Raw genomic sequence first — 12,690 nt, forward strand, 5'->3', positions numbered from 1 at the left:
CGTCCAGTACACCAGAAGGTCCTGTGATCGTTCAAGTGGAGGGGCTGACGGATAACGCTGCACCTCCACTATGGCATCAGCGGTGGCATTCCTGGACACTCTTGCTTCTTCAGCATCCCTGAGGGAACATCACTACTCACCAGCCTTCCGTCCCTGACCACGACTTCTGCCTCAGAGTTTCTGGTTCCTGTCTGCTCACCTGGTCCTGACCTCTCCGCCTGGCCCCAACTTTGCTGCTGCTCATCCCCAGTCTGCTCTGCTACTTCATCGGCCTCATCTCTGTCACTCCTGCCCGCTGTAAACGGAACTGTACGGTTCCGAGGGTTCACCCTCGGCTCTGCTCAAACCCAATCCCCGAGCCTGACACCCATAGACTCTGCGTGGGCCTGAAGAACGGACTGTTTCGTGTGTTTCCTTGTCTGCCAGAGGTCCTGTTTGACTGTGTACTAATAAAGGGTCTACCAACGGTTCCAGCTTTCCAGAGTGCTGCTTTTGGGTCCAAATTGCACCCGTCACAATTTACACGAACAAAGGTGCGAATGCAGCTCGGTCCTGCGATGGTGTGCGAGGCAAACAAAGATGGACACGTGCTGACTTTGGAAAGTGACAAAGAAATGCAGGATTTAGTCAGGGCAAAACAGCAAATTCAGAGTCTAAAACACTCCAGTTACCACTTGGCAAGGGGGAAATGATCTGATGCTGGTGAGCCAGTGTCAGCTGAACAAAAAGGCTGCTAATTAGCTGCAGATTCAGAGGTTGTCAGCAAGAACCAGAAGTTGAGTATGCTATGCCCCCTTGCAGAAATATAACGGTACAGCACACAAACACACAGCAAACTGATGAACATCTGATCAAGCAGAGAAGTCTCATTTGGAAGAACATATTTAGCCTTTATTATGAAATCAAGGAAGTTTTAAGACATTTAGAAGATTCAGGTTTTATAAACAATTACATGAAAGAAAAAAAAATGCTTCTCCTGATCTGGACAGCAGAACATCAGTTAATAATACTCATCATCTGCTCCCTGTTTAGCATCAACCAGGCACTTTAGTTGTTCCTGGTTCCTCTTCATGCGCCCCAACAGGCTCTTTATCCCTTCTGTGTTCAGCAGCTCCTCTCCAGTGATCCGACCCAGTGCTGTTGTCATCTCCTCCATCACCTTCATCACAGGCTCCAACAGGACCAGATGCCGGGTCTGCAGCTCTGCCACATTCCCCACCCCACTCAGCACCCCCAGCTGATTGACAACTCTCCTCATTTTACTCTGAACATCAGCAACAACCTCCCGCCTCCCAGACAAATCTCGCAGGTTGGCGTCAGTCTGATGAATTTTGTGGTCAACATCTTGGATTTCACCTTCAGCTTTGGAGATCAAGCTCTGGAACTCCGACACTTTGTTGCAGTATGTTGTGACCTGAGATTCACAGCTGTCCACCTCACTTCTAGCAGTGTCGACGGCACCAGAGGCCTGATCCATATCTATAGCGCCACCAATAGCCAGACCAGAGCCTGAAATAAATGTAAAGTAGATTCACATGACCAGATCGTGATTGTCCAAAAACATCTTCAGTGTGTCTCACACTTGTCTTCTAGTAACTTTAGTCAAACACAAAATTACTGAACATGTTTCAAATCATCTGAAGCTTCAACTTTTATTTACTCACCAAGAACCCATCCAATGAATGGGATGGCCAGCAGACCAAGTCCTACATTCCTCATCGTCTCTGCTTCATCCCTCTTCTTTCTCATGTTCTCTAAAGTTTCTTTTGCTGATTCCAGGTTTCTCCTCTGGGTGTTCAGAGCATCTTTGTAGGTCTCCAAAGAAGACCTGTAAGAGCCCAGCTGTTTTTGTAGCTTGTCTAACTCTAACTGTTTCTCCTGTTTCAGCCTTGCTAAACGACCCTGGTCTGCAGTGAGAACCTCAGTCTGCCTGTCCACGTCCTGGAGCTCCCCTGCAGCTATCCTCTCAGAGCTTTCTAGTTGTTGTTCCATATTTAGAATCTGTCTTCTGATATCATGAAAGGTTTGAGTGTCAGGAAGGACCATGTCTGCATGGACACTGAGGAGGATCTCTGAAACTTTATTGAAGGACTGGAGTCCACTCTTCAGTGGGACGATCACAGCCTGGGCCACTTTCCTCAGCTCCCTGTCCTGGGAACCTACAGAACTGTGAGTCCAAAAAGGAAAGCCTTAAGAACCTGGACCAACAGGGTTGATTTACCAAACACTTGACAGGTCATTACGGTGTTTCAATAAGAATATGTTTACATTTATATTTGTGAACCGTCTATGAACCTTGTTTATGTATTTCTGCATTTACTGATCATTGCTGTTAATTTTTCTTTTATGGTTTATAATAAGTATTTATAGTTCTGGACACCTGTGGTAGCAGGGGCAATAATTACTGTGGCACCAAAAGGCCCACCTGGGACGTAGCTGTAGGTTCGGGGTAAAACAGAAGCTGAGCTGATGGTGAGCTGTTAGCTGATGCTCTCCTTCGCTCTTCACACCTCAACTCTTGGCTTTACAGTGGGTTAGTGTCAAGGTACCTTAAATGTGTATCATCCATGTAGGATTTTGTGCATTAAAAAATAACTGTGTGAAATGTTGGACAATTTTGGCTCATATGCAAATGTTCTGACCTGTTTACGGACGACACACATAATCCAGCCACAACAGTATCTATTATGATTAGTGATGTCAGTGTTAACGCCTTAATTATCACGTCATTGTCGGACCTGGACTTCAGGTAGCTTCTCTTCAGCCCACATAAACAGAACTGTGGACAGCAGGACCGACAGCTGCAGCTGGTCGGACCCACAGACTTCCTGTGAGGCCGACTGTCAAAGTGAATGTATTCATTTTGACATAAGCAAGTTAACGTGTTCCTTTGGACAGCCCTAATTCTGACTGTTGATCAAACTGTATGTAAACTGTGAAGTCTTGTGGTTGTGATACATACCTACAGGAAATGTTCCAAGCCATGATCACACTAGACTGAAAGATGGAGACCTAAATATTAAAGAAAAAAGAAAAAGCTCATTATGACAAACACCTTTCACTGCCTCAGCCTAGCTTTCTCATCGCCCGAACTACACTTTCACCAATATGAAGTTGTTCTCCTCAAATATACATGAGTTCAATGTAGTGGAAGCATGATGAATGAAACCATCCATGCAGTGTCTGCCACTGAGTACTGGAGTACATCCCAGGAATGATAACTGGGACTTTTACAGATAACTCAGAATGTCCTCATATCTCCTATTTGTGTCCAGCATTTGAAAATTGCATGAATCAAAATTCATACTGCACAGAAAGAAGAGATGGTTGACTTCTCTTTGACCTTATGGTGCTTGTAGAAGTGATGTCTTTTAATATGTAATTTTTGAGGTGTTTCATTTGATCTTATAAATTCCTCCAGCTAAACAGAGGGCACGGTTACAGACTGTACATGTGCTAGTTTAGGAAGTACAGTCACAAATAAAGACAGTTATCTCACACATCAACCCTTACAGCAGTCATGGGCAGAAGGAGACAAGACAACAGTTCAGTCTAAACAGGAGACCTTTATTTACTGCCGTCACAGAATAAACATCAATGCTACTGTCAGCAAAAGCACCAAAGCAGTCAGCGTTCCTCAGGACCTTCACCATGAGCAGTCTAATAATAACAACACACATTACCAACACTAAGTACTAATTCTGACTAATAACTATAATAACACGCATGTTCCATCCCAGGTTTCATTAAAGAAACTAAGCAGGTCAGAAATTACTTGGACACTTGTTCTTTCACCATTGAGTTTTACTGTGATCTTTTTATTTGCCACCACATGGTCCGTCTGATAGGAGATGATGATGTAGAGCTTTAGTCCACTTCATATCTGTGATCGTTCTCCAGTCTGGTCTCACGCTGTGCGCACCTCCTTGAGTCCTGCGTCCACATTACCGTCTCTATTAAGAGTGTTTTCTTTGTGTGAAGGTCAACAAACAGGGTCTTCAGAAGATCAGAACAGTAAGTGAATCCATGCAAAGGTGATGCATCAGAGATTTTGTGAGATCAATCCGATTTAAAACCCCAATCCGAAGAAGACAACAGCTCAGCTTAAAAACAGGACTCACAGATCAAATGTGATCACTCACATTCTACTGTCAGACTGGCGTCGTATCTTCAACCAGGTTTGGGTTTTTTTGGCTGTGCCTTGATGATTTTCTCCCAAGGTCTCACTTTTGTGGAGGGCAGATTAAAACACGAGTCCCAAAACTAGTTTACAAACTTTGACCAAGTCTTCTTGCACATGTTTGTAAGTAATTAGCATCAAAAAGCAGTTGTGTAGTATCTTTTGCTCAAAGCGCTGATGTGACGACAGTTTAATTATTCTAAATCGTGTTGAATTAGTAGTAGTCCTCCTGTCCTTCAAAGCCAGCCTGGACAATTTCTTTAATCCTCTCAGTCTCCTGGGGTGGGGCAGCAGGAAGAATGGCCTTCAGTTCACACTCGATTTTCTCCATTCTTGCATCGGTCTTCCTCTCAAAGTCTTTTTTGTTCTTGATCACCAGCTGCAGAATACCTCTCTGAGCGTCCTGGCAGGACTGCTGCAGCATGGCGCGCTCTTGATGGAACTCAGGTCTGTCCTTATCCATGGCCATGAGCCTGCCCAGGCTGCTCACTCTGTCCATCAGGTACTTGCTGGACACCTCAGTGTACGTCCCTGAGATCATGTGGACCAGGCTGGCAACGTTGGAGGCTTGGAAGGCTTGGTTGTACAGGAGGTCTTTTGTGAAGAGCTTGTCGTTGTAAGAAAGTTTCTTTGAGTCATCACATGTAGTAACAAAGTTTTTCAGGGTCTTGCTGAGGCTGGTTTTGACAATGTTGGAGACCATCTGGAAGAAGCGAACCATCTTCTCCCATTGCTCTTTGACCCTGCCCATGGCGTCCAGACCCTTGACCAGCATTTTGATGGTGGTGTCAAAGTCAATCTCTTTGATGTTGCATTTTTGCATCTCACACAGAATCTCAGTCAGTTCCCTTTCATTCTTCTCCATGTTCTCCACACTCTTTTGATAGGAGTCACGCGTTTGCTTGAGTTGTTCTCTGCTCAGCTCAATCTTGTAACGAGCATTTTCAGAAGCTGTCTGACCGGCTGATTTGTGTTCTGAGTTGTTCTCCGTCTTGAACATCATTGGTGGTTTGGGGGTCAGAGCAGGAGTACCTGAAATTTTCTTGCTCTTGGAGTCAAAAGCAAGTGCATCTTCATGCAACTTTTTGATGCTTTTTACCATCTTTTTGGTCTGCTTGTCATTCCACTTGTGTTCTGGAGAATACATGTCCATCTCTTCACAAATGTTGATGCCACGCTCACAGATGGACAGTGCTCTGTCACATAGTTTCTCCTCTGGTAACGTTTTCAGTTCCCCAGTGATCCTTTCAAATTGCTCTTCAATCCAGTTAGCCTTGGAACACCTTTTATTTTTCTGATCGTACAGGTCCTTCCAGTCTATTTCTCCATTTTTGACGAACCCTTTTAGAAGCCCTGCCAGTTTCAGAATCTCCTCAGATTTGCTGCAGACTCTTATTTGTGCAATCTCATCAACCTTTGTATCACTGTCATTTAGGGTTGTGGGTGATCCACCTGCTCCCCCAGATGAGTTACTTGTTCTGGAAACGAATCCATTCAGTATTCCTGTTACTGCTGAGGAGATTCCTTCCACAAAATCCATGGCGATCATCTCCCACCCGGTGGGAATGGAATTCATGGCGCTGTTGAATGCCTCTTGTGCTCCTTCCATCTCCTTTTCCAAGTCCTCCATTGCTTTCTTGGACCGTTCATTCAGCTGCTTGGCTGTCTTCTCTTTCATTTTAGTTTCCTCTAGCTTCATCTTCACCTTTTCAAGCTCTTCTCCATAGAAATGTTTAGCATTGACACAGGCCTCCAGCAGCTCCTGGATTAAACAGATGACATCAAGGTACTTCTTTTCAACACCTTCTGCCAATATCACACACTCCTCTGCTATGTCACGGATGTTGTCCAGCTGGTTTGGCAGAAGAGTTTTGACCACATCATCACTGCCGTTAAAGAGAACATTGACTGCCGCCTTCATGTAATCAGGAACTGTTCCCGTGTGAATACGGATTTGATCCATGTTCTTGTGGGCCTCATTAAAAGCCTGCCAGCCTGAGTTACACACTTGCATCAGACAGGCTCTGAAGGAGTTTGGGTACTTGATGTACTTGAAACCTCCTTCTGGGCGGTTCTCATTGATGGAGAAATCCTCACAGGAGGAGATGAACACCAACTCCCCCATTATAGCAATAGAGAGAGGAGCAGGGGTCAGGTATTCCTCCCAGTTTGCATTGGGCTGCATCAGCATTTTGGTGGTCTCCCGCATCTCTGCTGCAGTGGTGAGACTTTGAGTGGTCTTTACGATCTGGTTGGCCATGTTTCGATACTGGAGAGAAAGGACAGGACAGAGGATTTCAAGTACTTTTCTACTCTGATGAAATATTCAAAGTTAACTGCTAAATCTACAGCAAAACTACTCTGAATGTAAGAAGAGAAGAGTTCCCCTTATGTCAAGAAGACAGTGGCTTAGCAACCTGGTTTGCATAGATCAAGATTTGCACTCCCCTGGTCTGAAAGACACTGCATGAGATTTTAGTTACAGAATCCCTTTGGATTGATGCCGTTGCAGCTCAGAATCAACCTGATCACCTTAATTTGCTGTTTGCCAAATCTTCTACTTTATCTTTCCTGTCATTTTGTCATGTGTGAAGCAGATGCCCAATCTGTCTATTCAGCAGACTTTAGTTGAGTTTCAAAGACGATCAAGAGAAATCAAGAACCTCACAAACCCTAAAGCTCTGTTCTCACTGCAATAGTTTACCTTCTTTCTTTTTTTTTATAAAATTACCAAAAAAAACCCCTCAAATTCTGTGTTCTCTTCATCATTCTGGGATGCTGATTGTGGTTTTTTTCTTGCTAAATATTTATTAAATGCAGTGCATTTAACATGTTTCAAGAAAATGAAAGAAATGTCTGGAATCACTTTATATCAATACATCATCAACCATAGTAACAACAAAAACCATCATCACAAGTATCAAAAATTAGGAACAGAAATCTCCACTCCAGTCCTGTAGGTGGAGATAATGTGCTCCAAAGCTTATTATCAACAGCTATTGTGAGGTAAACTAACCAAAAGTCCATATGTGATTATAAAATGGGTAACCACTCAACTTTCCACTTTGCTAAAGCAACGGTTAGATGTTAAATACATAAAAACGTGCATTTAACGTGTTTCATGAAAATCAAAGAAGTGTCTGGAATCACTTTATATCAATATATCATCAACAATAGTGACAAAAAGAATGAGTCATATGTCCCACGAAATAAAACTGGAAATGATGTTGATCAACTGATAAAATAGTTTTCACACTCGGAAGAGGTGTAGAGCGCACCGATGGTGATTTTGCTCTATTTCTTCAGGCTGTGATGTGTGCGTATCGTAGCCATAGAACTAGAAATGTGGCTAGTTGGATGACATATTGGAGCCATATGGCATTTGGTGCTTGGTAAGTTTATAAACCCATGTAGCCCAGGACCTACAGTTTGCAAATGTGTAATATGGCTATATTCTTTCCTGCTTAGCGTCCTGCTTCAGGGTGTCAGACTGGAAACCTGTCAACTCCCAGGATTGGAGAGAATTTCACAGGAGAGAATTCTGGGAGTTGGCAGTTGGCAGTTGGCAAGCTCATAATTGACACAAACAGGTCCACCCCTCCCTTTATGAAGAACTTGTTGTCACAGCTGCGGGCAATCATGCCCGTGAGCCGCCTCGCCCCGCACACCTGTTGTGCATCAGGACTCTAATGAGCACTCTTCTTAAACCCTGGAGGCACAACTGCTCCCTGCCAGATCGTTATTCGTTCTTGATGACTTTCCAGCGTATTCCTGTTTGTCTGCCTGCCCGGTTCCGACCTTGCCTGTTCCTGACTATTCTGTTCTGCTCACTCCCCGGAGAATCCTGTCTGTTTTCTGTGTCCGACAATAAAGCGGTGTTCAGCCAGACTCGTGTGTCGCATTTGGGTTCTTATTTGGTTCCTGACACTTGTACTGTGCAGGGCTCACATTTGAAAGTCTCCATTTTGCACAATGTACTCAATGTGTCTGACTGATGCACAATTTGAGATGCACAATGAGCAACATTAAGTGTGAGGCAAAAGAAACAACATCTGTAATTGGCCACCACAAACATGTAATGATGAGTGTCAAAACTTAATAAAAGTTTTGATTTTAATGGCAGGATATAGCTACTTGGGAAACTTCACACAATATGATATGAGGAAACAACGATGAATAAATCTATTGGAAACATGTTAAAGGAAGGTTGGTATTCTCTTAAATATGTTAGTCTGCCATCAGCTCTGTGACTAAAATGGTAAATAAATAACATTTGTGCTAATTTAGATAAAATGCTGAAGTTAAACATTTGCATTTGGTATTTGTCATTTATATTAGACAAGGGATCCAGAAGATCAAGACTTTCACTGAATTCTGTTGATCCTCCATTTGTTTGATAAAAATATTGTTAAAAGCTTTACACTGATTTTATCTATATAGAAACATAGATACCCAAGGTTCAAACACAGGTCCTATGTGATCAGGTAGGTCACATGATCCAGCTAAATGTCATGTAAACACAATAAAACTACTTCCTCACTGGTGCTCTTTCCTAATCTGTTTAAATTTACTTTTCAGTATCAGGTAAGTCTGAAAATATTTGTGTCCTTTAGAAAAGCAGAGTTTAAAGATGTGTTATTTTTTTGCTCAACATGAGCTTTTTGGTCATTTTGTTATGTATTTTGTAAATCCAGAATCTTCTCAAATACAGTTTTTTTTGAGGATTTTCTTCATCTCAGAACTGTGGTCTGCTGACGTCATATAAGCAGACCCCGGTTAACTTAAATACTGTCTATACATATTTCCAGTAGCATTAGCTGTGTAGCATTAAAGTGACGCAGCTTCTTGTCAATCGTGTTTTTTCGGGTTATGTTGGCGTGTTTGGACCCATTCAGGATTATCAATCAGTTTGTTGGGTTGTGAGTGCAATAAACAGATTACCCGAGCAGCGATCTTGTAGTCGAGTTTAATCTGTGGAATGCAGCACAGAAAGAGACGGTGGGTGAGAACAAAGCTTTGCATTCAGCGGTTTGAGCGCAACATCGGTGGGAAAAATATAAAGGAAACGAGTTGTGTCCCAGAGAAGAGTTCATAGTGACAAGAGGAATTAGACCAACATGTGTGATCACAAAGTGATCTGTAGTCTGATATGAATCTGATCTCTTACCTTTCCTGTGTGGAGAAGCAGGACTCTGTGGCAGCTGAAGCAGAAGTGAACTCAGTGGTGCTGACAGGCCCTTAAATAGGGTGTTTTTACTTTTGGTTTCTAAATGCCGGGAAATATATGGGCAGGATTTGTGAGGGGGACAACCATTCCAGGCATGTACACACATGTGTGTGTGTGTGCATGCTTGTGAACTCTATGTCCAACTGCATTCTCCTGTCTTTCCTGTTTTTCTTCTACACTCCATGGTACAGCTTGAAGCACTCAAGGTGCAGTGGTATTTTGCATTTCTCACATGCATAGGTTGTGCGTTTCTCACAATGGCGACATCTCTGGAACCGGTGCATCGTGTTAAGCCAGTGGGAGGATTTGTCGTATCTTGCCTGATTTTCAACGGTAGCACTCAAAAGAGATCTCCTTCCATGGCTCAGTGGTTTCGTTCCAAACCTTTGCAGAAGAGACTGTGAGACTATCCTTGAGAAGGTGAGCAGGTCGATGGTCCCTCCAATAACATCTCTGTAAAAGAGATGGCCATTTACAAGAGCACTGTTGATAGACCATGCAAAGATGGGCCACCACCACTTCTTTGACCTGATTGCGATATGGTATCGTGAAACCTGTAGGTCGTGAAGGTCTACACCACCCATGTGCTCATTGTATCGGCTGATGCATTTTGGCTGTTGGACGTTGTCAAAGGCACGTCGATGCCTGTTCCATCTCTTGACAGAGGTCTCAGTGTATTTTTCCTCCATGTTTGTTGCCACTGTGACAATGTTGTTGTCTTTCCAACGGACCAGCAGCTTCTCTCCTTGGCACAGAACCTCAGAGGTTCCCCTGGGTAACTTCATGAAGGCATTCCGTGGTGTGAATGGGACATCAAACAGGCGGTTCTGCCTCATGGTTCCAGAGCTCCCATACCCTCTTTTTGTCATCTCATCCATGAGTGAAAGAGTGGCAAAGAGGTTGTCATGGAAGAACTTGCAACCTTGAGGCACCTGAGCTTGCTCTGCCAAACCTATGATAACACTGGGTCCCTGACCCAACCCTGTCTCTGGGAGGAGAGTGTGTGATCCACAATATGGCTCCATGTGGTACATGTATCCACTGGATGAGGCGAGGCTCCATACCTTGTAACCAAAGCTAATTGGTTTGCCTTTGATGAACTGTTTACATCCATGTCGGCCGTAGTATGGGATCATGCTCTCATCCACTGACAGCCATTCATGAAATGGCATGATTTTGTATGAGTGATTGAGCTCAGAGAAGATGGGTCGAACCTTAAAAAATGGGTCATCAGTGATCTTGGTGTTGTCAACCACATGAACTGAGGCCATTATATCATCAAAGCGGTTTCTCCGCATTGCACCTGAAATGCTCTCTTTGTGTACATCATTGTCGACTGACCAGTACATGTGTCTTCTTGGGACAGAGCTGTATCCACTTGCAATTAGGATCCCATAGAACAGGGGTCGGCAACCCAAAATGTTAAAAGAGCCATATTGGACCAAAAAAACAAGAAACAAATCTGTCTGGAGCCGCAAAAAATTCAAAGCCTTATAATGAAGGCAACACATGCTGTAAGTGTCTATATTAGCTGTATTAGCCTACTTTCCAAATGATTAGTGGGCTACAAATACATAATGAGCATTCATGATGAAATGTTGTGTTGTATTGTAAATTATATTGTACATGTTGTTGAAATGTATTTTCCCTGCAGCGCATCCTGGAGAGAATGACGCACCACGTGCACGATGGCGCTTTAAGTTTAACTTCCATTATAATGAGATGTTGAAATTAAATATTTATTATACACATTTATACAGCATTGGGAAACTTTAAGAATGTTTGTCACGTTTTTCCTCCTACAGAAATTATATTAAAACAATTTCCATTCTCATATTTTTGAAAAAGCTCCAGGGAGCCACTGGGGCGGCGCCAAAGAGCCGCATGCGGCTCCAGAGCCGCGGGTTGCCGACCCCTGCCATAGAAGGTTAGGAGCTCATCCATACTTAGATTCAGTTGCTTTCCCTTGGTCTGGGTGGAATAGAGGTTGGACATTTCAACTGTGATCTCTCTCAGGGTGGGTGGATACATCAGTAAGAAAACATCCACTGGGTTGGAGCAGCTTTGTTTTACACATTCTGCAGCATTTGGTCTGTATACTGTGTATTCTGGAATAACAGCAGTGGAAGGCCTCTTGGATCGCTTAAATACTCTATCTTTATTTTTGACCACTTGCAGTTTTGCCTTTGGTTCTTCTGGCTGACTTGGCTGAACCCTCTGGTGCTTAGAGGCCCTTGGGTCTTCTAGCTTGCCTTCATTGTTATGGCAGGAGGTGGTGGAGCTGGAACAAGGGAAGGGGGAAGGGGGTGTGGTGAAGGGGAGGCCATCATTCCAATCATGTTCTGTTTGCATAACCTCTGCATATGCATTCAACAGCCTTGCTGGCAAATGACCGGTTTCCCCCTCATAGTCCATGTCAGAACCATCACTGTCACAATCACTGAGTACAGCATCTTTTTCATTTTGAGGGATGATTGCAATGCTGGATGCCTTGTCTGGGAACTCATCTTGATCCAACAAATCAAGAACTTGACTCAAAGTAAATCTAAAAGAAAACGCAGCAGAAAGTTTGGTAGTTAGCTAGCTAGTCTTCCTGGGGTCCGTGTGTGTGTGGTGTGCGTGCCTACCTGTAATTGTGTGTGTGCGTGCATGTGTGGAAAGTTAGGTAGAATTAGTTAGCTAGCTAGTCGTGTGTGTGTGTGTCTGTGTGTACAATTAGGTACAAAGTTAGGTAGCAGCAGAAAGTAAGCTAGAACAGTTAGCCTATGTGTATTAGCATGTAGATACAATGGGTTATCCCACCGGTCACTATTGTTGCCAGTGACATGTTTGTGAGTTCTATGACCACATTAAACAAAGTTGAGTAATTGCAAATGCATATATCAATACTAGACACCTTAAACATGATGTGTACCAAAAATCTATGTCCTATCTTTATGTTAACATATTTTACTAACCTTTTCTGTGGGAGCTTTCTTGCCGCCATCCTCTTCTCTTGGCGCAAACACGAAGTGAACAGCTCTGGTCATGTGACAATTTACAGTAAATGTGCGACACTGCACATATTTCATTGAGACCCTTTATTATTTCAATATCTGCTGGAAATGCATTGATAGATCATTTAGTAACATTTTTATAGCCTTAGAAATGAAACATTTTTTTACGGTCACTATTGTGACCGGTGGGATTAAATGGGTTAAATGTGCTTTTTACATCAAAGTGTTGAACAGAGAATGAGTTGTTCACTATCAGCTACTGGGAAACAGCATCACCACATGGCGAT

At 43.3% G+C, this 12,690-nt stretch overlaps 3 protein-coding genes across 5 annotated transcripts; all 3 read right to left on the bottom strand.

Annotated features, from left to right (window-relative positions):
- Window positions 1–869: 869 nt before the first annotated feature.
- LOC115250438 (uncharacterized) lies at window positions 870–3,425 on the bottom strand. Its single transcript, XM_029839024.1, has 3 exons — window positions 2,963–3,425; window positions 1,665–2,167; window positions 870–1,509 (listed from the first exon to the last, which is right to left on the bottom strand). The coding sequence occupies exons 1-3, from the start codon at window positions 2,983–2,985 to the stop codon at window positions 1,001–1,003; spliced, it is 1,035 nt and encodes a 344-aa protein (XP_029694884.1). The 5' UTR covers window positions 2,986–3,425; the 3' UTR covers window positions 870–1,000.
- A 121-nt stretch (window positions 3,426–3,546) lies between these two features.
- LOC115246512 (uncharacterized) lies at window positions 3,547–9,420 on the bottom strand. Of its 3 annotated transcripts, XM_029839010.1 has the most exons (3): window positions 9,348–9,420; window positions 9,122–9,151; window positions 3,547–6,449 (listed from the first exon to the last, which is right to left on the bottom strand). In XM_029839010.1, the coding sequence occupies exon 3, from the start codon at window positions 6,438–6,440 to the stop codon at window positions 4,395–4,397; it is 2,046 nt and encodes a 681-aa protein (XP_029694870.1). In that variant the 5' UTR covers window positions 6,441–6,449; window positions 9,122–9,151; window positions 9,348–9,420; the 3' UTR covers window positions 3,547–4,394. The 3 variants fall into 3 exon arrangements, with proteins under 3 accessions (XP_029694870.1, XP_029694872.1, XP_029694871.1); XM_029839012.1 differs by lacking the exon at window positions 9,122–9,151 and having other exon boundaries at window positions 9,348–9,363; XM_029839011.1 differs by lacking the exons at window positions 9,122–9,151; window positions 9,348–9,420 and adding an exon at window positions 6,541–6,848.
- A 160-nt stretch (window positions 9,421–9,580) lies between these two features.
- On the bottom strand, window positions 9,581–10,705 carry LOC115250343 (piggyBac transposable element-derived protein 3-like). Its single transcript, XM_029838523.1, has one exon. The coding sequence runs from the start codon at window positions 10,703–10,705 to the stop codon at window positions 9,581–9,583; it is 1,125 nt and encodes a 374-aa protein (XP_029694383.1).
- Between the last annotated feature and the right edge of the window lie 1,985 nt (window positions 10,706–12,690).

The sequence above is a fragment of the Takifugu rubripes genome, chromosome 7, assembly GCF_901000725.2.
Source record: "Takifugu rubripes chromosome 7, fTakRub1.2, whole genome shotgun sequence".
NCBI classification, from domain to species: Eukaryota; Metazoa; Chordata; class Actinopteri; order Tetraodontiformes; family Tetraodontidae; genus Takifugu; species Takifugu rubripes.